The sequence below is a fragment of the Magnolia sinica genome, chromosome 11 (genome assembly GCF_029962835.1).
Source record: "Magnolia sinica isolate HGM2019 chromosome 11, MsV1, whole genome shotgun sequence".
NCBI lineage: Eukaryota > Viridiplantae > Streptophyta > Magnoliopsida > Magnoliales > Magnoliaceae > Magnolia > Magnolia sinica.
This window is the reverse complement of record NC_080583.1, coordinates 19604923-19628985: the sequence shown is the minus strand read 5'-3', so window position 1 is coordinate 19628985 and position 24063 is coordinate 19604923. Positions and strand designations below refer to the sequence as shown.

Below are 24063 nucleotides of genomic sequence, written 5' to 3'. Positions count from 1 at the left end.
TTAAGGTAGAGGAGATTGATGTAGAGCGGGTCGCGGACAGTTACATGGCCAAGATGGATTAGAAAAGGCCCGGTCGACGACAGAAGTGATCCAGACCATCAGACCTTAAATCGTGAGTATCTCACAATCCGGAATGAGTTATCTGACATAAAATATATGATTTTGGGGTAGAACGAGCTACTTTAGCCAACCAACCCCGCTATGCCAGGTTGCCCAAGCCGGATTTGCGAAATACCACCAGATCAACGGTCGTTTCCCTATTTTAATTTCGCTTTTACTATAAATACTAAGTTTTAGTTTGATTATAACTCTTCATCCGTTGGGCTTTAGGAGTAGCGTCCAACGTGAAAAGAGCTTAGAAAAATTAAGAGAACGGTTTGGTGAAGCCAAATAGGACACTATTTTTGGCCGAAAACCTTGCGCACTAGTAGACATCACGACCGTCTATAAATAGTAAGTTTACTATTTATAGTAAGTCGCAAATTCTAGGAGTTTTAGTTGTAGTTTGATTCTGATTTCTTTCCCATTGCTTGGTACCCCTATTTAAAGGGTTGTGAACTCGTTTTTTATTCATTCATTAATCAATTTCGAATTTATTAAAATTTATTTCTATTTCCTGCTTTCTTTCCTCGTGGATTCGAGAAGTCTCTGTGAGGAGTCCAGAGAAGTTCCGTGGATTTGGAATAGTTATCCTCTTGAGGAAGACGGTGCTCGACCTCACGTCCTTCCCGGCGTCATCCAATCTCCCATCGAAACTGGGGGCGTGAACCTTGATGCCCTTCATGACCCTAGCGACGGGGTCCTCTTACTCATGGTATCTCTAAGGTTGCTGAAGACCCAACCCACCATGGCCCTCCCATTGAGTGAGAAGAACAGTATCACGATTGTGTGTGGGTGGTAATGGATATACCCTATTGTGTCCATTGCCAAGCCCACAAGCCTGGCCTACGCCCAAACCATCCCTAGGCAGATCAGGGCCCACAACTTAGGACTGATCTACAACCCGTGCCGGGGGTCATTTGGGCACCACCTACAATGGCGGTTAGAGTACTAGCCTCTAAGTGCGTAACACTCCTCTAAACGAGTGAACCTACCATCCTGATGCGCAAACTGCTACACGATCTCATCCATCAAGGTTCGAAACTATTGATCTATTCTCTTAGTTAGACCCTCCATAGCCTTGGCAAATTGATCGAAGTCCATGGTGTAATGGACACCAAATCCACGGCCAGTGCGCATGGGCATGCACCAGGAATGAAAAGTGAAGGGTCCTATATCTATGTGCGAAAAGGGGTAAAAAAATGATGATACCAATGCAACACAACTATCCTATATGTCCTAAATCTATATAGGGACTCAACAAAACCTATGAAAATGGTATGCGGGTTCTTTAGCAAATTTTCACCATAAAGAGGGATTGTCAATAGACTGACCTACGCTAAAAAACCTGGCTCTAATACTAAAGCTAATGCAAGGACATGTGATGGCCTAACCATAGATGCATGTATGATCAGGTTGAAGAAATTCAAATGATAAAATTAAATAACGAACTGTTATCAATCACATCGATTAAGCAAATCTCAACATAGAGATAAAATCATTCCGTCAGGATCATACCCCTTAGCATAAAATCACGTAAAATAGTAAAAAGGGATAACCTAGGGATATGAGGATATCCCGGATCTAGCATAAACCAGTCCACAATCAAGTTTGGATCCAATTCTCCTAACTAGCCATCCCTATTTTCCGTTCAAACCAGAAAGGAATATCCAAAGAGGAACGAAAGAGATGAATAAGAGATGGGTTTGAGATGAAAGAGAGTACGAATTCTAGGGCATCAAAGAAAAGAAGACGGTTGATTCTTATCCAATCCTGAAACCCTAATCTCTTTAGTAAAAGAAAACATTCGAATTCTCATTCATTCATTAAATAAAATAGAGTTTCTCACAGTGTATATATAAGCCACGGAAAAACAAAAAAGTGCGCAAAAGCCCCTGGAAAAAAAAAAAAAACACCTAAAACTATAAAGTGCGAAAAAGGCCCTGAAAACAATGAAAAGAACACACAAAAAAAAAAAAAAAAACGGCTAAAATGAAAACACCAGCGTGACAGGGTGTGAAATCCACCCCATGGGCCTGCAGTCAGGCCGCTCCTGCACTCGTAACACATCAGAAAATGGGTCTGATGAATCCGGCGTCCATCCACATCAACTCCGCCACTCTAGTACTCTGTTGGCGATGCCTCCTCTGGTACACTCTAAAGGGTGCACCACTAATGTCCGCATCAGCTTCTCTTCTCAAATAGATCCTATAGCATAAATACAGGCTGGTTGCAGCAATTGGGGAACCGGCCAACATCCAGGCATTGCTACCCAACCTTATATTAGGCCATCATATATAGCGTAAGAGGGCGGACCTCATTTCTGGATAGGGTATATAGATGAACCCTAGCTTAAGCAGTTTCCAGGCCTATTCCAGATTTCAACAAATTGGGGGGGGGGGGGGGGGGGATTCTAGAGTCAGGAAGGATTCATAGAGTGGATGAGATATTATCCAATAGGTCGTCCTATGAATCATGGAGGAGATCACTATGTGGGCCCCGGAGGTATGGGATCCAAGTTGTCCGTCAAAAGCATGAGTAGCAGCAGGATTGGATTCAGGTGTGTGAATGGGGAAGCATCTTATTCAAAACGTCAACGAGCGTAAGTGCCTAGGATGCAGGAGTGTGAGGGGTAAAGTGTTGAGTTCTAAGTGTGATCAGCACCTACATGAAGCCTCATGAAACAAAAATCTAAAGAATAGTAGTCTTTTACTTAACCGAGTAGTGGTTGTATGAAATCTTTTCAGCCTTCAGAATCTTTGAAGCACCAAGATTGGAAAATAGTCTGAACTTCTGAATAGAGTGGAGGAAGATGTTCCACTTTTGAAGATCAAATCCGTCACGTTAATGTGACATACTTTGATTCTCTAATCACTCCACGATTCACCAACAATATATATATATATATATATATGTGTGTGTGTGTGTGTGTGTTGAATTCCGTTACAAGAAACAATAAAAAACTAGAATAAACTCATTCTTTCATTCAAAATAACCACCGACTATTCATAAAAAAGTTTTTACATGTATATACTTTTCCCGGTAACAAAATAAACCCCAGTAGAATCATAACCATCCACTACTTCTAATCCTAATTATCTATCTCATAAAGTATTAAAAATGACATAAAAATAAATTGGCCATAATTCACTCAAATGGTACCGGAATTGCATGGGCTCATTTGCTACTAATTTAGTAGGCTTTAAAACAAGACCAATTTCGTGTTATTTTGACATTGTTTGATGCCTGAAAAATTGCCCACAAAACAAGTGCCAAACATACTACAGAAAATTTGTTCAAAAAGTAATGACAAACTCTCAAAACTAATTAACTAATGGTTTTTGCTAACATCCTAATGCAGGACAATTAACCACTTGCTCTAAAAGCTCGAACTGATAGAGCGTGGCGAATTAATCATTTTATCTCATAGCCCAAGCCCTACATCTCATGGGTTAGGACCTCAGCCGAACCCTCCTCGTGGGCCACAAATCACATGGGTACCGCCTCACACAGGCCGCCCACCCCGAGTGTGCCCCTGCATCCCACAGGCAACCCCACTCAAGCCCGGTGTGAAAATGTCCCTGCATTAATCACCTCCAGTGAGGAGTCTCGAACACGAGACCTCCTTCTCTAATACCAATTTGATGTAGGACAATTCACCACTTGCTCTAAAAGCTCGAACTAATAGAGCATGGCGAATTAATCCCTTCATCTCATATAGCCCAGGCCCACATCTCATGGGTTAGGAGTTAGGACCTCAGCTAAACCCCCCTCGTGGGGCCCAAATCACATGGGTACCGCCTCACACAAGCCACCCGCCTTACACGGGCCACCCACACCGAGTGTGCCCCTACATCCCATAGCAACCCCACTCGAGCCCGGTGTGAAAATGCCCCTGCATTACATCCCCACCTTCATGGGGAAGTTAGCAATGGCACCAAACCCTTTAAAGGTCACATGGGGTGACCTATTGTCGATTGAACCATTCATTCATTCATACAACTAGGAGCAAGCCATGGTGCAAAAATCGTGCCAATCAAGTGATCCTAAGCTTCCAATCAATAGCCTGAAAATGGACAATAAAAATTGGCTAGAGAAACAAAATAGGTCCTATCATCATCTTTAAACATTACTAGATAGATCCCACTTTGTATTTTTTATGATTCTAAAATGCCTTGTAAACAATGGATGGATGTAACAAATTGGCTCAATTCAAAGGGTTAGGATCATCCAATCATTGCAATTCTTGCACCATGGCTTGCTCTTAGTTGTATGAATGACTGAATGGTTCAGATGGACAATAGGCCACCTCGTATGCCATTTAAAATGTTTGGGGATGTTGTTAGTGCCCATGAAGGTGGGACGTTAGCAAAACCCGTAACTAATAAATCCTATGTATGTGTGTACCCCACAATCCAATCAATAGTTGATGTGGGTCCAGTTCTATCACTAGAACAATTTGGAATTCTGATGTGGTCAAAAGCTGGTTCTTTAATTAGAACCCATGAATAGCAATGATATGGGCATGCTATACATCTAGTGACCGAATCTTCATTCAACCAGCACGTACTGCCTTGACGCATCTTGTAGCAGATTGTGTATGGTCTTGGATGCATCAGTTTAAATCCACCCCACCTATAAAGGGCGACTCTAGCAGTAAATACTTGTGAGAAAGATCATAAAATGGATTAACACCTACAGGTTAACACCTACTCACACTATAAGCATGGTTATAGGAGCTGTCTGAAGAATCTCTTTCATGATCCTTCAAGGAGTCATAATCTGCCCTGGAAGTTCATTAATCTCTCTTCTAAGTTATTGAATCTCCTCCTCCCATTGTTTACCATGCATTGAAGCACCTTCCTAGTGGCATCTTCGTATCGCTGTTTGAAACTACCAAAAATAAACACGTGCTCTAATACCAAACTGACACAATCAATATATTTGTAGCTACAGTTGGTGGCAAAGAGATTGTAAGATCAAAGAAAATGTCAGATGAATGGAGGAAAAATACCAGAGCACCTATTTATAAGAATAAAGGAGACATATAGAGCTGTACTAACTATCATGGGATTAAACTTATGAGCCATACTATGATACTCTCAGAGAAAATGATTGAGCAAAGACAAAGCATGAGGCGAATGTATCAGTAAATCAGTTTGGTGTCATTCCTAGGATGTCTAGCATTGATGCTACTTTCCTACTTAGAAAATTAATGAAGAAATACAGGCAGAGGAAGGATCTCCACATGGTCTTTATTGACGTAGAGAAAGCATATATTGACATGATTAAGGATTTGTATGAGGGAGTAACAAATGTCAAGACCACTTGTTAAGAGACAAGTGAATTCCCAATTATGGTAGGCTTGCACCAGGGATACTCATCGAGACTCTACCTTTTTGCATTGGCTATGTACGAGTTATGAGGCATTTGCAGGAAGAGATCCCATGGTGTACGTTATTTTCAGATAACATAGTTTTGATTGACAAGATGAGGGAGGGTGCAAACACAACTAGATTTATGGAGGGGTGCTTGTCAAGACCACTTGTTAAGAGACAAGTGAATTCCCAACTATGGTAGGCCTGCACCAGGGATACTCATCGAGACTATACCTTTTTGCATTGGTTATGTACAAGTTATGACGCATTTGCAGGAAGAGATCCCATGGTGTACGTTATTTTCAGATAACATAGTTCTGATTGACAAGATGAGGGAGGGTGCAAACACAACTAGATTTATGGAGGGGTGCTTCAAAATCTCAAGGATTTGAAATTAATCGGACTAAAACAGAGTATATGGAGTGCAATTTAGTAACAATACGAGTGAACACAAGGAATTAGTTAAGATTTTAGACCAAGTTTGACCACTTTCGATACTTTGGGCCAATAATTCATTAGAGTGGAGAGGTGTTCTGTAACGATAATGGTGGCACCGTTACCTTTACGATATGGGATAACGGCTGTTACGGCCCCGTAACAGCCATTACGGTCTCTCTTTTTTATTATTTTTTTATTGAAAAAACTCCCGAAAAACCTATATCTGCCCCGTAATGTTGATTTAAAAGTATGAAAAACCTATAGATGTCCCGTAATAGACCATTACAGGGCTATTATGGCCTTTATAGGGGATATAACGTGCCGTTAACAGCAATTACGGGTCATTTTTTTCCATAACGGTTGTTACGGCCATTACGACCTCGTAACGTGTAACGGTTGCCACCGTTACCTTTACGTAACGGCCTTTACGGCCCTGTAACGGCCTTTACGGCACACCATGGGAGAGATTGAGAAGGAAGTTGCCCATAGAATTCAAGTTGGGTGGAAGATGGAGATGTCCCTCTGGACTTTTATGTAATCATTGTGCACCACCCAAACTAAAAGGGAATTTTATAAAATAGCTATAAGACTAGCCATGCATGAAGAGACCGAATTTTGGGCAATTAAGGAACAACATGTTCATAGGATGAGTGTAGCTGAAACGAAGGATGTTAAGATGGATGAGTGGCAAGAAAAGGAAGGATAGAATTAGAAATGAATGTGTCCGAGGGAACTTAGGAGTAGCACCAATAGGGAATAAGATGAGAGAAAGTAGACTTAGATGATTTAGTCATGCACAACAGAGACCAAGAACCATGCCAGTTGGGAGTGAGTTGGTACAAGTTGAAAGCTATAAAAGGGAAAGGGGAAGGCCCAAAAGCACATGCATGGAGGTAGTAAGTAAATACTTCACCTATGGTCTAATTGAAGGTATTTATGACCCTTGATTGAGTGGAATGGCGGAACATGATTCATGTACCCGGCCTAATTAATTTGGATAAGGCTTAGATGACGACGATGACGACGACAATGATGATGATGATGATGATGAATTGGTGCCAAAGAGACCCAAAGAACTAAAGAGAAAAACAGTTGGAAAACAGTAGAAACATCTCCAAATGCAACTCCAAGTGAATCTGCCCAAGTGGGGATGTGGACACCATCTGATGCAACAAGATGGCATCCATCAGTTAGTTTGGGAGAACCCACAATGCTATTGTTTGTATGATGTAGATGGAAGAATATCAACCAATTTAAGAAAACAAAGTCATAGTAATAAAATATTTTCCTGTAGAGTGATGACATATTAAACCTCCTTAAAGCCTAGGCACTACAAGATGATAATGAACTCTATAACTTTCTAATATACGAAAGTGTGCCAGAGCATTGAGCTTGAAAATACAAATTAAATCACTGGAAACCAAAAAAACAATAAAAGAGAAAAGAAAGAAAGAAACACGTACCTGTAAGTATTGCCTGATCAACACGCAATTGATTACTTAGCATCTCAACCATTCTCATATCAGCAGGAACTTTGCACCCCACTATTCCATAAGGAAGCAAAAACAATAAAGCACCTCAACCACAATATCTAAAACAAAAGGAAACTTTGAGGAATAAAAGTCTTGCATGTCAAGTAAATGATTTTTCTTGTTATGTGGATGCATACCTCCAACTTCAACAATATCCCCAGGTACAAGGTCTGTGGCAGGTAGTATTGATAAGCAACCTGCAAAGGATTGAGCTTCCAATGTGAAAATGATTGTGAATTGAAATGGAGAAATGCTATTGGGGCATTAGCATTTTAGAAGTTACAAGTCAGCATTTTGAATAGTGCCCGTAGCATAGCTACGACGCTATGTAACATTAGCAAATAGCGTAAATACCTTGTAGCGTACGCTACAAGGGTCGTAGCGTATTTAGCATTGCAGTGTGCATAGCGTATGTAGCATACACTACACCTTTTTTTTAATAAACAGTAATTATATTTTGTATTTTTTTAAGGTAATTATATTTTGTATTTTATACTTAATACTCTCAACCTGTGGGATTTTAATTTCTTTTCGTACTTGTGACTTGTGGTTTCAATTAGACATTCTTAATTATAGTTTGCTTTAAAAGTTGTTGATGTGAGAATAATTTGATTTGGTTTATGAATGTGAATTGGATTTTGATAAATGATTATTAATAACTTGTTTGAACATGCTTATACTTGAAAAAATGAATAATCTTTTAGGCATTTTTATATTTTTTTTGTTTTTTTTCTTACTATTTATTTTTTTTTTTTCCTATTTTTAAATTAAAAAATAGAAGTATCGTGTAGCTTATACTATGCTACTTACACTACCCGCTATAAAGGGTTGAACGCTATGCAACACGCTTCCGCTATTTAAAACACTGTTACAAATAGAAAAGAAAGAAAAGAAGAGAATCCTCTAGCATGCAATTTATAAAAAATAAAAGAAGACAATCAAGAAAAAACCAATGAAGGATTTTGAAAAAAAAAAACACAAAACTAGTTTCTGCAATATGCTGAATCATAAAAAGAATCACTGTGAGAACAGCGTGCCCCAATGCAATCTTAAAAGTCAATGAGACTGCCTTCCCATCACCCATTACAGATCCCACACTCCCAACATGGACCAGTTCTAGAATGCAAAGAAACAGCCTCACCTTATAGCCCACACAACTGTACAAAAACCTGTTATCCCTTTGGACCAACCTCTATCAGAATGTCACTCATCCCATTAGTCCCTTGAATCCTTGATAGACATTTCCACAATTGGCCCTTCAAGATAGACTCTCCAGCTATAACACTAGAAGAAAGATTTTTTCAAAAAAAAAAAAAACCTTTGCCCCTCCTAGGTTATCCAATATCCCAGGCTTCAAATTCATCATACCACAACAAATACAATCCATATTATTTAGCAACAATAATATCAACCTCACAATCAAACCGAAGAGGATAGAAGCCAAAACCACTCCCAAATTTGGAAACTGAGATGAACATTCTTGCAACACTCAACATACAACACGCTCAAACTAAGGGCTTGGGTATGGACCCACCAAGTCTCATAGTAATTGCATTGTCACACCTATGCCCACTATACATGATCATGAAAGTGAGTGGAATCAATTGATTGGTCCCATTTTAACCCATTATTTAGCAAATGAAGACCTTAAACTTAGTATGAAGGAGCATAGCCTACCAACCTTAAGAGATAATCCCCTCTTAAGGTTCACTCAACCCAACAGTAAACCAGCATAACTAAGATTCAGTTCTTTGAACAAGCAAGACCATCCATATCTTTCTCCCGAGATTTTCCTCCAGCCAGAACTACAGTAACAAGCATCTACAACAACATTGGGGACCTACAAACTCAACATACAATAACTATCACCAGCTGAAACTGGAACATTACCAACCAATTCATTGCAACTAAGCCAACAGACACCCAAATATCGATGTTGACTACTAATAGCTTCACAGGTGGATACTGCTACCACATCTTACACACCATCATCATTTAAGCCTAAGCCCAATTAGTTGGGGTCGGCTACATGAACGTTGTTCCGCCATTCCACTATTAAGTACCAGACCTTCAGTTAGACCATTGGTCATCAAGTCTTTTCTTACCGAACTCCATCCATGCCCTCTTGGGCCTTCCCCTTGCCCTTTTAGATTCTTTGTACCAATAATTCACGAGAGTGGAGAGATTGAAAGGATGTTGCCCATACAATTCAAGCTGGGTGGAATAAATGGAGATGTGTCTCTAGAGTTTTATGTGATCGTTGTGTACCACTCAAACTGAAAGGGAACTTTTATAGGATGGCTATAAGACCAGCCATGCTTTATGGGACAGAATGTTGGGCAGTTAAAGAACAACTGTTCATAGGGTGAGTGTAGCTGAAATGAGGATGTAGAGATGGATGAGTAGAAAGACTAGGAAGGATAGAATTAGAAATGCATGCATTCCAGGGAACTTGGGAGTAGTGCCAATATGTTATAAGATGAGGGAAAGTAAACTAAGATGGTTGGTCATGTGCAACAGAGACAGAACCATGCCGTTTAGGAGTGAGTTGGTAGTCTCATGAACTATTGACCCAGGGTATTTTTTTTATAAAAAAAAAGCGATCATTTTGGGAAACTTCTTAGTCAGCAATCTTAACTAATTCTTCGTTTTCACTCATATTATTAGTAAAATTATTCTTTGCCGGTTAGGAGTGAGTTCGTAGTCTCATGAATTATTGACCCAAGCTATCAAAAATGTGGACATTTTGCGAAACTTCTTAGTCAGCAATCTTAACTAAGTCTTCGTTTTCACTCCTATTATTACTAAAATTATTCTTTGCCGGTTAGGAGTGAGTTGGTAGTCTCATGAATTATTGACCCAAGGTATCGAAAATGTGGACATTTTGGGAAACTTCTTAGTCAGCAATCTTAACTAAGTCTTCGTTTTCACTCCTATTATTACTAAAATTGCACTCCATATACACTGGTTTAACCGATTATTTTTAAATCCTTTAGATTCTAAAGCATCCCTCCATAAATCTAGCTTTGTGTTTACACCCCTCCCTCATCTTGTCAATCAAACCTATGTAATTTGCAGAAGAAGAAAAAAAAAACATATACCAAGGGATCTCTTCTAGGAAATGCCTCGTTAACTCATCCATAACCAATGCCTTAATAACACGTCTTACACACACTTGTGTAAATTCACAGACAATGAAAAAATAAATGAAAAGAAAACATTTGAACATCTGCTGTTTATTTATATAAATATTACTTAGCTTATAAGAAGATATGCCCAAATTACCCAAATTGACATGGTAGGTAAGGTTACTGTCTCACGTGCTTCTAGCATGGATACAAGAATTCACACTGATCGAAATGCAGGGCATTATTTACATTTTAGAGGCTTTTTTTTTCTTTTTCTTTTTCTTTTTTGAAGAGTAGCAGAAAATTCATTAAAGAGACATCAAATTCAAAGACCCATAAATTAGCCAATATACATTAATGACGATGATAGCCACATATTAATAAGTCACATATATTAATGATCATATATTAGTTAACATATTAATGGCTGCCAGATAATTAATCAGCATATCTTAATGATAATCATAGTATATACTAACTTATTTAACTCCATGAATGATCAGGTTGGTAGCTTGGTACAGTCTCACACAAGGGAACAATATTAACAAATTAGAATCATGCAATTGACTTGGTCATTTTTTTCACATCACGTGTTCATGAAAATAGTTGCACTTAGGATGAAAGTAGGCTTCTGAGTCCAATCCTCAATGGGCAGTGTAAAATGTATCCCCTGAGATTTTCATCATTGTCTAGTCAGCTCATTTCTAGTCACCATTCACAATAATCAAGAGATATAAAACACAAACTCAATATCAGATGGATAGTCATTAACGGCATTGCTATAGAATTTTTTTTAAGGATGTTGCTATGGACTCTTTTAGTTGTTACAAATTTGTGCTACAGTTGTCTCCTTATATAATCATGGTTTGTTAGTTCTCTCTTTCTTCTGAATGAAACTTCCTTTCAGTTCTGTCTTTTTACGAAACTTGCAAATTAGAACTATGAGGAATATTTAAGAAGAATTATATACTGTTTATAGGAGACCCATAAAGCATATAATAATCATTCCAGAAAACAAGCCAATTTATTAAACAATTTGCCCACCATTTCGTAGCACAGTTGCAACATCAGCTTGGTATGCACGCAACTCCTGCAATGGTTACATCACATAACAGAATGAGCTATTGTAACATGCCAAAAATAAAAGATTCTAGTACATGGATAAGTAAGAAAACCAATATGAATAGATATGCTATACACTTAAAGATACTAGTGAAAAAGGAATAACAAAGGACAAATAGTTAGGGAAACTAGACATTGATCTCTTGCACTTAGTTAATGCACAATCAAAAGGAGCAAGTAATCATAAATGCACAATCAAAAGGAGCAAGTAATCATAAATGAAGGGAGGACACACCACAAACAAAATTTGGACCACAAGATGGTACCATCTAAACAGGTACTTCCAGCCACAGCCAACCTCAAATACGCTACCATCCAACACAATACAATGCCCTTATGAACTCCCTACAAAGCCTAACAATACCTAAACATCCGTCTTACCAACCATAGAGAGGCAGTTTCTCTTCCATGCATCTTCAAGGAATCTTTTGCTACTAGAATTCTCTCTATTATTTGGACGGGTCTGGGACAAGTGATAAGTGCCAAAGTGTCATCAAGCATATGGCACAACAGCTTTGTAACATGCTAGAGACATGGAGATTTGTGTACACAAATCATCATCATATTCTTTGGATCCATGTTAGAAGTTTTGACATAAAGTTTAATGCCGGCTGCCAACCTGACGCAACCCTCCTTTATCCAGGCTGGGGACAAGCAATGAGAACATAAAACTCCCACAGGCGCAATGTAACAAACTTTTATATAGGTAATAGGTTAACTGCAATCAAGCAATATCTAATAGTCTATTTCATAGGTTATTTACATTCAACAACTTACTTGTGTACAAAATTAACTAATTAACTAAATTGAAAGAGGAGAGAATTATTCAACTTATGAATATTTTAGTAGTTTCCAATAGAATTAGAGTTGCATGCATGGGGGGGAGGTTGACATTGCTCTGCAATGCAGTGTGATCACCATGTTGACAAAACTCAAGGGAAACTTTGGTGAGAAAGCAATCCCAACTGCTACAGTACATAGGGATGTCCCTAGGTTGGCTCTTAGTTGTAGAATCCCTCCAAGTAGGAGTCCCTCCCACTTTGATTCAAGCTCCTGCTCCCATGATCTAGCTGTTTATACTATAGTTGCACGAAGCGTGAAGTGAGATGCCAACAAATTCGGGTGCAGGATCGGGGAAGCGTCTCTTTCAAAATGAAAACAAGTAAAAATTTGTAGGAAGTGGGAGCAGGAGCAAGAGTCTGAACTCCAAAGCAGGTATTCAAAGTGGGAGTGGCACCTAGTTCGAAGGATCCTGCAACTAAGGTTCATATAACAAATGCTTCCCTGCTCCCACACCCAAATTTTTTGCCGCTTCACTTCATGCTTTTTGTACCTATAAGTTGGCTTCAGCTAGAGCACTAACATACATGTATCTGGACCTGGCTAAGGCAGACGAGTTCGGGTCTAGGAACCATATTTGTGAGACCTGACCCGAATCCAATTAGGTTCGGCACCTCACGTCTTGAGGAATGGAAAGAGAGAGAGAGAGAGAGAGAGAGAGAGAGAGAGGGAGAGAGAGGGAGGGAGGGAGAGAGAGAGAGGGCATGGGTGTGCGGCTTTGGCATAATATCTATTGAAAGTGTGAGTTAAATAGGTAGAGGACTGGTGTAGTCCTTAAAAGACCTCTCATGTCTTAAAGTTTGCCAACAACGGGCCTAATATGCTGTTTGGACCAGGATTGTTTTGTTTGTGGCCCAGTTCGTCGTCAAGCCCGGGGCCCATGTTCTTTTTTGTTCTTGCTCACTGTTTTTTGGCCTGCCTGTTTATGCCTAGCAGGCCTGTTTTGACACTATTGGGCCTATTTGGCCTGCTTGATTTTGTGATTTTTGGGCCCGATTCACTTGTGACCCAACTTTCTGTGGGCCCAATTCACGTGTCCAGTTGGTCCACCTTGTTGTGGGCCTGCTATCATTTTTTTTCTACAATGATATTGGAACATTATGGTCGTTGCTGGACATTTTGGATTGGACAATTGTGGCCCTCCTCGTTACCTCGTTGACTGGATCATCTGTTGATGTCCGACCCAGGCTAGCCTCTTCTCCACCACCTCCTTTGGCGACTCAGTAGCTTCTTCATATCAGGCGCTCTTTTATTGCAATGTGTGATGTGACTAGTTTTTATACAAGGCAGTTGGCCCGTCTCATTGTTATACAGGGCAGTTGGCCCATTCTCATTTTTGCACCAAACAATTGGTATGAACTTAATGGTTATTTCTTTTAGATGTAATGAACTTGATGGTTATCCTAGACTTCTTTAATATAGTAGTTGGCTTGGACTCGTTTATATTGGACAGTTGGTCTAGTTCCTAACATCCTCAAGTTGTAGGAGTGCCTACTTGCTAGAAGATATTCGTCATCTCATTGCTTCCACTGCTCGTCACAGCTTATACTACTCAACCGCATTATCTCTTATTTCCAATTTTTTTTAATAAATATTGCATGTGCCTCTCCAAACTCAACTTTACCTTTTCAGAGCACATTAAGTTTGAAGGGGGAAGGAGTTCATGCCAAGCGGAGAGAACGAAGGGAATAGCTCTCCTGCTCCTACCAATCTGGCTGAGAAGATGATGGACCAAATCTCGAAAGGCGAGAGGCTTTCATAAAGACGTATGAGAAGAATTTCTTTTCTTTCTTAGGTTTGATTATGTTAGCCCTTGTTCCAAGTTGGGCCTCATTAGGATGCTTCAGCTTGAAGGGGAGCGTTGAAAGTGTGAGTTAAATAGATAGTATGGAGAGTTGAATAAGCATGTCCATTGAGTTGAATAGGGGTAATATTGTAAACAAAGGAGTATTGGACCCACCCCATGCAATGGGCCCCTACACGATTCTCAGACGGTATTTTTAAATATAAATGATAGAGAGGGTGCTAGGGTTTCACACCCTAAGCAACCCACATTTTCCTCTCTCTCTCTCTCTCTCTCTCTCTCTCTCTCTCTCTCTCTCTCTCTCTCTCTCTCTCTCTCTCTCTACACCATCTTCCTCTCTCTCCTAGCAACTCCTCCATTTCCATTGCTCATCGTCACCCTTAAGAATGACACAATGTAGCCATTAACAGTATCAATGGGTGGAATTTGAATTGTATTTTTGGCCTATTGCTGGAGGGAACTCTTAAACAACTTGCGGGTTGGAATATGTTCTTGTTGATCGCAAGATTTGGTGTAACACTCAATCTAGGTTGTTTACTACTAAGTCAGCTTGGGATCTCCTTTGCCAAAATCCAGGAAAAAAGCCTGGTGGAGATGGATTTGGAACAAGTTCCCTCCCCATAATTTTTCATTTTCATGTGGAGAGTTGCACACGGTGCAATTGCAGTGGATTCCAAGATTCATAGCATGGGCATTCATGGGGCATCCTTGTGTGAATATTGTCGAATGGATATGTCCAGTGGTAACTCATAGGTGCCTGAAGCAGAGAATGCTTCCAGAGAGGAGGGCCAATTCAATCCATGAACCCAGTCCCAAGTTCTAGCAATCAATCAGATGTAGTGACTGGTGAGGCAGCAGCAATCTCACCTCTAATAGTCTAGCCATCAATTATAGACATGGTTGCAGTGATAGTAGTTATTCAGGTGACCAGGGCCATGATGCTTCCATGACAAGGTATCAATATGAAGCGGTTGAGTGCGTAGATCACCTCCTAAGTATAGGTGGTCTAGCAAGGTAGGTGTGGTGCCATTTTACTTTAGCAAGCTCTTTGATATTCTTTTCCTCACAGAACAGACAGGTTGCCAATGATTATAGCAATGGCACAACCTTGCAAATACCTTTCATCATTTAGAATGCTTTGGGGAATTGTTCCTTCTCTCATCATTGGGAAATTTGGCTCAGACAAACTAACATGCAGTTTTGATGGGAAAAGGGCCCAGGCCTCCCAAGTTATAACTGAGGTGAACAATTGGTTGAGTGAGATTATGGATTACGAAAACCTGCAAAGTGAATCTATGTTGGATCAGCTTGCCCTTCCATCAATAGGGATAACCGCTTTCCAGGATAGGGTGTGTTCAATCAAGATCACCAAATGGGATATGCCCGATGTTGGTTGGGTTAAGTTAAATGTAGATGACTCTTCGAGCCCCGGGTCCTTGTGTGTGTGTGTGTGGATATGGAGATCATGAGGGTAGGATGTTATTTCCATTCCATCGACGCTACGGCATTGTCTCCAATATGGAAACAGAGATGAGGGTAGTGCTTGATGGAGTTCCAAAAGTTTTAGAAGCCTTTGTCTGAATATGTGCGGGTGGAAAGCAATTCACAGGTAGTAGTGAGAAGCTTAGTCAAGGACTCCCTCACACCGTGGACCTTGCAGTACAAATAGGTTAAAAGTAAAGAAGCATCATTCTTAGATCCACCATGACATATCTCGTACGTTCTGAAAGAACAACTGGTTAAGGAATAGGCGAGTGAAGATTTGGGGGTGGGGATTGAGGATCGAATTTTCCATTCTAGAGCCGATCTCCCCAGAAATATTACGGGTTGTATGGTAATGAATAAGACGGAAGTTAGCAATATTAGAGAAAGATGATAGCAGTCTCTCCTTGATTTTGTAATTGTGAGGGGTTAGTTGCCTTGCCCCGGCTAGGTGTACATCTTTACTTCACAAGAACATAGACAGAGATGGAGAGAGAGTGAGTAATGTGGAGAGAGGGAGAGAAGATGCTTAAATAAAAGAAAAATTCACAAGAACAAAGATGGAAGAAAGAAGTCACTTTATAAATAACCACCCATCACAGAGGGTCATTACAATAGAACTTTCACACACTTGTTCAAACTTAGAATTGGATTGATCAAATTCATTTTGATCGTTGCCCCTTATATAGACCTACCCAAAAAAGACTCATTTACATCACTCTAGTCCCCAAGAAGCATGTTCATTTAATAGTTACCTTGGAAGTTGGAACCACATGAAATTGCATCAAAACCATACAAAAAATCAAAATAGACCTAGAGCCCCAAAGTCTGCCACTAAAAAGTTCCTAGGCAAACACTATTTTTCCCATGAATCTTTTCCTATGGATTCCTAGGAAATGCAATGAGACTTATTCTCTATAATTTTCCAGTTGAAGAATGGCATGACTCTCCTTGGTATATTTAATTTTCCAACCACTTGTCATTGCCAAGTCGCACACATTGGGCCCCACCAAATCTTGCACATGTGACCCACTTGTAACAAAGGTGTGTCCCACTATGTGCGCTACATCAAAGAGAGAAACAAAGAGAGGGTGTTTTTACTTTTTCCATGTGTATCCTCCTTCAATACCAAAACTATATCTTTACGTTTCAAAAAGTTTAAAACAAAAACAAAAAATAAAATAAAATAAAATAAAATAAAAAATAAAAATAACTAGAACTATATCTTTGATTTTGGAATGAAATGCATAATTTTTCCATGCATATCCTCCTTCAGTACCAGAACTATATCTTTAATTTTAGAATGAAATATATTCTCATAATCAAGCCAACTTCGATTGCTCTGCTCAATTTACAGTAATTAGTAATTTGGTTGGAGTTTTGAATTCGACTGCATACTGTGAATTATCCCACAAGTTTGTACCGATAAATTAAAAAAGAAAAAGAAAAAGTATCCTACAAATTTGTGTCTTCTTTAATGAGTTCTTTTCAATTCAATTGCAGTAAATCTTTTGTTATTTTTTTATAATTAAAAAACATTGTTATTTTCTTTGAAATCCCAATCTAGGAGGATTTTGAACTGTTGAGTTGTTAGTTGCTTTCAATATATATAGTGAATCATCCCAACTCGGCAACAAATTCAGCTCATGATACTGTTAAAGGAAGTAATTTGGCATGAGCATACTTATGAGCAGTAACATTTTTGCCATGCCCATAAAAATTTGATTTGAGCACCTTGCGAGCTCAACCCTCGTTGTACTCTATACTTGTACAACTTGGCAACAAATTCAACTCATGATACTGTTGAAGGAAGTAATTTGGCATCAGCATATCTATGAGCAGTAACCATTTTTGCCATGCCCATATCAATTTGATTTGAGCACCTTGTGAGCTCAACCCTCGTTGTACTCTATATTTGTACATGTGCTTAGGTAATGTAGCTTCTTGCACTTGTCATGCAGCCCATGCATCCATAAGAAATACGTCCTCATGCCACAGCTCAACCCCTATACTCTGGGAGATGTTCACATTTACAATTTTATGGGGCATTTGGAAAGAAATGGAATAAGCTTCAATGATAAGCAATAATGCTGCACAGATTTCTACAATGACAGGAGGATGGGCTATGGCTCAACAGTTCTCAAAGGATGTCATTATTCCATGTTGCAAAGGAAATGAGATGGTATAGTGAGATTGTCCTTCTCTTTTCCTTTGATGCGATTTTTTTTATCTTTTCGTGTTGATACTTGTTGTTTTCACTTGCTCTTTCAATTGTAGCCTTGGTGGGCCGTTAGTGGAGTGCAGTGTTCAGAGTATTGGTATAGTTACATGTATCAATGATCGGGGATGCAAAAACATGTATTAGTATTGTTATCACCAAAATCTAGGTGAACAGATGTGATCAGTTGCAAAAGTGAGTCCACCAATGAACCTGCAAAGACAAGATGAAGACGACAACGAGGGTGCCAATAACGGTGGTGGACCCTCCAATGCTTAAGTCAGACAGGTGGACTCGGGTTGAAAAAGGCTTGAGCTAGGGTTTTTGTCACTCATCCCCCTTCAATTGTAGCGGGAGTACTTATAGGGTCCATTGGGCAATGTCGATATCGCGTATCTTGTGGGATTCATCAGATGCGCTGGAAGATCTTATCTGGATATGGATCTCCCTCCAGATATATGGTCAAGCCCACCTCAGTCAGCATGATCTTCAGAGATTGTTTGATCTTCGAATATGTCAGATCTGATCTCTTGATTTGGGGCGGACTATTCTCTGAGATCCTCACCTCGCCCTAGTGGTGGTCGACCTGCTTAGCTCAGGAAATGGCTCTTGCAACCAAGCTCTGACTTTAAGGATCATTGAGTCCTGCTCGGTTCGGGGTCGATCTCTCCGTCGAGAGGATCATTAACAATGTCTTCTGAGCTCTCCGAGCCTTATGCCTTGGTAGTTTGGGAAGCTCGCCCAAGCATTCCTCCCATGTTCAATTACACATTCGCGAGAAAGACTAGTTTGGTTTTCCCCACAACAGTTGCCCCCCACTTCCAAGCTCGTCCTGCAAGTGCTTGGAAAGTAAAAATCCAAACTGGTTTGGAAGTGCGAGAGTCGAAATTTGAATTTCAAGTAGCAAGGTCTTCTCAAAATTATAAATCAAGCCCAGGTTTGTTGTTTGTTGGTGAAGGCGAGAGCTTAAAAGGCTGCACCTGACACAAAATCTGAAAAAGGTATGATAATCGGTCGCGGGATACGAGGGGATGTACATTAATGGCTAGACGTCATTCAGACTTTAAACAAATCAGGGATTGACAGTTGTTACTTAAGTCGTAGTGCGTTCACTTGGGCCAACCTTGCACAACCACGCTGAAGAGCACAGCAACCGAAGTGTTACCTCATGCCCACATAGCGCCACGTAGGAATGAATGTGTTGCCAATGGGGATTCTATAAATATTGTCATTCACTCGTTCATCAGTTTTGCGAAGCCCGAGCTCTGCCAACCTGTGTCTAGCCTCCTCTTCAGTACAAGTCCTCTTCACCGGCGTCTACCTGTTCAAGGTCCTCGTGCCAAAACTTTTTTCGAAACGCTTAAAGTCTATCTCTTCCTTTCTTTCCCTCCATTTCGTCTTCCGAGGGGGGTTCCGGAGCTGCCACCGTCTCCGGTGCTTTTAATGAGTCAATGGGTAGTCGCTCGAATTCCCGGTATGCACCGTCTTCGGGATTCGGGTCTTAGGAGCCCACCCCTTCTCTTAGGGCAGAACCACCATCAGAGGTGGAGCCACGAACAGGGGAGACCTCCTCGCGATAAGCAGAGCCGACCTCCTCATACTCTATGGATATGGCCCATACAGCCAACATTTTTATATCTAGACTGAGGGCAACCGACCTACAGGCCCTTAGGTCAAAATATGTGATTCCTAGCTCAGTGTGGCTTCGGCTTCCTCGGGCTGTAGAAATCCCTAGCCAACCTCCTGCAGGAGAGGTTAGTCCTATATAGCCAATCTTTTTGGCTTGCGGTCTTTGCTTGCCTTTTCATCCAATAGTGAGAGAAATGCTCCACCGGCTTACGGTCACCCAGGGGCAACTAAACCCCAACATGTGGCGAGCTGTCTTCGCCTACTGTGTTCTTTGGCAGCAGATCGATAGCTCCGAACTCACAGTGGATGAGCTCTTCTTCTTGTACCAGGCCAAAGTGCCCTGGCTCTCGAGACTGGTATTATTTTTCTTCATGATCGAGCAAGGCCCAGGCCATTATCACCAATAACCCGTCCTCCAACAAAGGCTAGAAGGACAAGTGATTTTTTTGCAATTGGAGAATGGGAGGCCCTCACAGTAGAGCTAGAAGGATTACATGCTCGAGTTCCTACCTCCTTCGCCCTCCCAGGTCGAAGCACATGCCGAGTTGTTGTACTTAGTTTTCATTTTTTACGCTCGTTCCATATGGGCATCTAATCTTCTCTTTTCTCTTTTTGCAACCTTTCCTAGGTCTCAACCTAGCCTCTCCATTTCTCTCCTGTGCCAGATTAGGATCGCCAGAGAGTGACGAGCGGCTTAGGGAGATTATAGGAGGTTAGTCACCCCGCAGCTCCTGCAGTAGTTCGGCCTCGCTCCAGTGGGTGAGTTTCTTCCACCTTTGCCCGTACTTGGTCGATAGCCGTGTAGATAGGTTTTTATACCGACTTTTTCTTTGTTGATTTTGTAGCGATGTCGAAACGCCCTCCATCTCAAAAGAGAAAGCTGATGAATTGGAGAGGTTGAAGAGATGGGGAGGAGGACGACCCCATCAACTTCTCTCACCACTCCTACCCAAGCTATTGCCCCAGCTCCCATCCCTTAAGCTAGCAAGGCTCCAGCCGACGTCGCCCCTGTTGTGATCCAGGTTGAGCCCGAGAGTGGAGTTGTTGATGCTCCTACTGATGCTTGCCCCACCCACCCCCCCAAAAGTGGTCAAGCTTGATGCACCCTCACCAAGGTCCGAGGGGGCTCGGGCTAAGGAGGCCCCAAGTATTGCTAGTGCATCTGAGTGCCACGAGTCAGCCCCCAAGGTGGCCGCCACGGGTGAGCCGTCGTCCTCCTCCCCTTCGATTCCTAAACACCTAGTCGTACTCCTGAGCTGGAGACAAGGCCATGTGCCTAAGGAAGTGAACTCTTTGATGTCTCTGCATCCAGAGTGGCTATTTTATGCGGTGGCGACCTCGACCATCAAGGTGTGTTAATAGTCTATAGAACTTTTTCGTTTTATTCTTCTTTTTCCCCCTGGTAGACTGACCTTAGTCTTTTCCATGTTCCAGGAGGCTCTCGGGGTCATTGCTCTTCACCAATTTACCCTTGACCTAATGATCAGATTAAAGGAGGCAGAGCGCCTGCTGTACACCACTCACGCGGACCTTGAGACGAAGGCCCAAAGTTGACGTTGATTGTGTCCGACCTGGGAGAGCTTCAGGGTGCTCTCCATGCGTTTGAGGGAGCACGGGAAGCATCCCTTGCTCAGCTAGTGAAGGAGCGTCAGCGTTGTGCTACGCTGCTGACCAGGGGGGCCGATTTAGAGGTTGAGGTGGGAGGAGCGAGAACCTTGGCAATTGAGGCTAGCATCCCAACCAAGGAGGCAACAACGATGGAGGCATATAAAGCCTCTGAGGCTCATCAAGCAGAGCTAGAGGAGGTCTTCAATGCTAGCTTCGCCAATTGTTGGGAGAAAGTTCAGGGTTGTCTCCCAGAGTTCAGCCGAGCATGGCTGGATGAGGAAGCGAGCTCTGGGGAGACTATTGCCGCTGCTATAGACGTTGCTCCCATTTCTAAGCCGGAGAATCCTCCACCGGCCTAAACGTTTATATGTATTTTTTCCCTTCTTTTTTGTGGAGATAGCTCTATATATTTTTCAAATTCAATGAAAAAAAGGGAAAAAATTTCAGAACTTATTATCTTGTTCATGTTTGGGATGTTGTGTTGCTTACTGCCTTATTGGCTCCCTTACTTACTACCAAGCTTAGTTCATCCAATTCAGGAATGGGGTAGTAAAAAATGATTAAGGATTAGGTCTTTTAGTAGTCTCCTCAGGAGCGTTCCGTCCCGAGCACTTGTGCTAACATAGAGTGGTTACACCCAGGCTATGCCCCTCAAGTTGGTTACCTTATCAGGGTAACGAGCTCAGCCATAGGGCACCTTACTCGGCCTCCCCCTAGTCTCGGCCACTTTTTGGCCACCGAGCTTTACGCAATCCAAAGGGTACCTGCTTGAGTTTAGTTCCTTCTCGAGCTCTTTAGCCACTGCGTCGGTCACTTAGGGACAGTAGATTATTGATGTAGGAGGAACATGTTTTTCTTCTTTTTTTATTCCTAAAGGAGGTTACAAGTAGTGGACACCTGAGGTGTATCGCCAACCACGCATGGTGATGTGCCTGTAGAACTCTAATCAGTCGTTACTGATAGAAGAATTTCAAATGTTCGCCACTCCATGGATGAGGCAGGCCCTGCCCCTACATGTCCTCCAACCGGTATGTCCGTGGTCGAACTATATCGGTGACCTCGTAGGGTCCTTCCCAGCTCGGTCTTAATGCTCCTGAATCAGGCTCCTTAGTGCTCAACGAAACTTCTCGGAGTATCAAATCTCCTGCCCAGAATCTTCGTTGCTTGACCCTTGAATTGTAGTGTTGAGCAGCTCTCTGTTGGTAGGTGGCAACTCTTATTTGCGCATTGTCCCTGAGTTCATCGAGCAAGTCGAGACTCAATAACAATTGCTTGTCGTTCTCCTCTAGTTGAAAATAGTTCTGTTCATACTGATGGGATTTCAATTTCCACTGGGACCACTGCCTCTGCACTGAATGCTAGAGAGAAATGAGTCTCCCTGATAGTTGAACGAGCAATGGTCCGACATGCCCACAAAACATGAGGCAGCTCCTCCACCCAAGCCCCTTTGAATCTCTCGAGCTTGGTTTTAAGGTGGCCTTTGATGATCTTATTAATTGCCTCTACCTGGCCATTAGCTTGGGGGTGCCGAGGTGAGGCGAAAGCGTTACGAATACCGAATTTTTCACACAATCCTCAGAGCCTGGAGTTGTCGAACTGCCAACCATTATCGGTAACGATAGTGTGGGGGATGCCGAATTTGCAAGCAATGCTTTTTCAAATGAAGTCAGTCGTCATTTACTCGGTGATCCGAGCTAAAGGCTCATCCTCAACCCACTTGGTGAAGTAGTCGACAGCAACGATAGTGAACTTGGCTTGCCCCTTACCAATCGGCGAGGGTCCAATGATGTCGACTCCCCACTGTGCAAAGGGCCAAGGCCCACTCATCAGGGTCATCTGCTCAGGTGGTTGTCGTGGCACTGCTGCGAAGCGCTGACACTTGTCACAATTCCTTGAAAACCGCTTGGCATCATCGTGTATTGTAGGCCAGTAATACCCTTGTCAGATTATTTTATCTGCCACGGTTCTCCCACCTGAGTGATTTCCGTATATGCCTTCGTGGATTTCCCTCAAAACATATTCGGCTTCACCTGGTCATAGGCACCCCAGGTATGGGCCTTATGGCAATGAAAACCCATTCTTGTACAGGAAGTCTCCCAGTACCGTGCACCGAGCAGATACATGATCTTCTAAGCCTCCGATCTGTCCTCAGGTAGCTCACCATGTCGTAGGTAGGGCATGATAGGATCTATCTAGCTAGGTGTGTGATCAATCGAGAGAGCCACTTTTTGGTCAGGCTAACTAATGCTCGGCTCAGGCAGGAATTCGAACGGGACGGTCCTAGCAAGGTCGACGTCGATGGCTAAGGTCGGCCTGGCCAAAGAGTCTGCGCTGGAATTCTCAGATCTTGGGACTTGAATGATTTCATGCTCATCGAATTCATCGAGTAACTCTTGAGCTCAGATTAGGTAGGTGATCATCTTGTCTCCCCTGACCAGATATTATGTGGTGACTTGGTTTACCACTAGTTGTGAGTGCTATAGATTTTCAGTATTCCACCTTCTATTGCTTTGGCCAATCTCAGGGTGGCAAGGAGAGCTTCATACTCGACCTCATTGTTGGAGGCTCTGAAGCCAAATCGCAAGGCATACTCAACCTTCACCTAGTCGGGTGAGGTCAGAATTAGTCCCGCTCCACTCCCCTAAGCATTTGATAATTCGTCCACATGGAGAGTCCATGTTTGCAGTATAGAGCCTTACTCGGTTTCTTCTGTGTGCAGCTAATCCGCGTTGTAGGCAAATTCTGCAATAAAGTCGGCAACGGACTGCCTTTTGATCGTTGGTCA

The 24063-nt window shown here is 41.8% G+C and overlaps 1 protein-coding gene across 5 annotated transcripts in view; it reads right to left on the bottom strand.

The window, feature by feature from the left end:
* The window catches only part of LOC131218904 (calcium-transporting ATPase 3, endoplasmic reticulum-type), a 185127-nt gene that overhangs the window by 116985 nt on the left and 44079 nt on the right, over nucleotides 1-24063 (bottom strand). For all 5 annotated transcript variants that reach the window (XR_009157918.1, XR_009157917.1, XM_058213783.1 and 2 more), the window contains exons 7-9: nucleotides 11620-11665; nucleotides 7585-7644; nucleotides 7379-7459 (exon numbers count right to left, since the gene is read on the bottom strand). Coding sequence is in view for 3 of the 5 variants with exons in the window: in XM_058213783.1 (XP_058069766.1) it covers nucleotides 7379-7459; nucleotides 7585-7644; nucleotides 11620-11665 (187 nt within the window). In the remaining 2 variants the exon portion in view is untranslated. The remainder of the gene's footprint in view (nucleotides 1-7378; nucleotides 7460-7584; nucleotides 7645-11619; nucleotides 11666-24063) is intronic.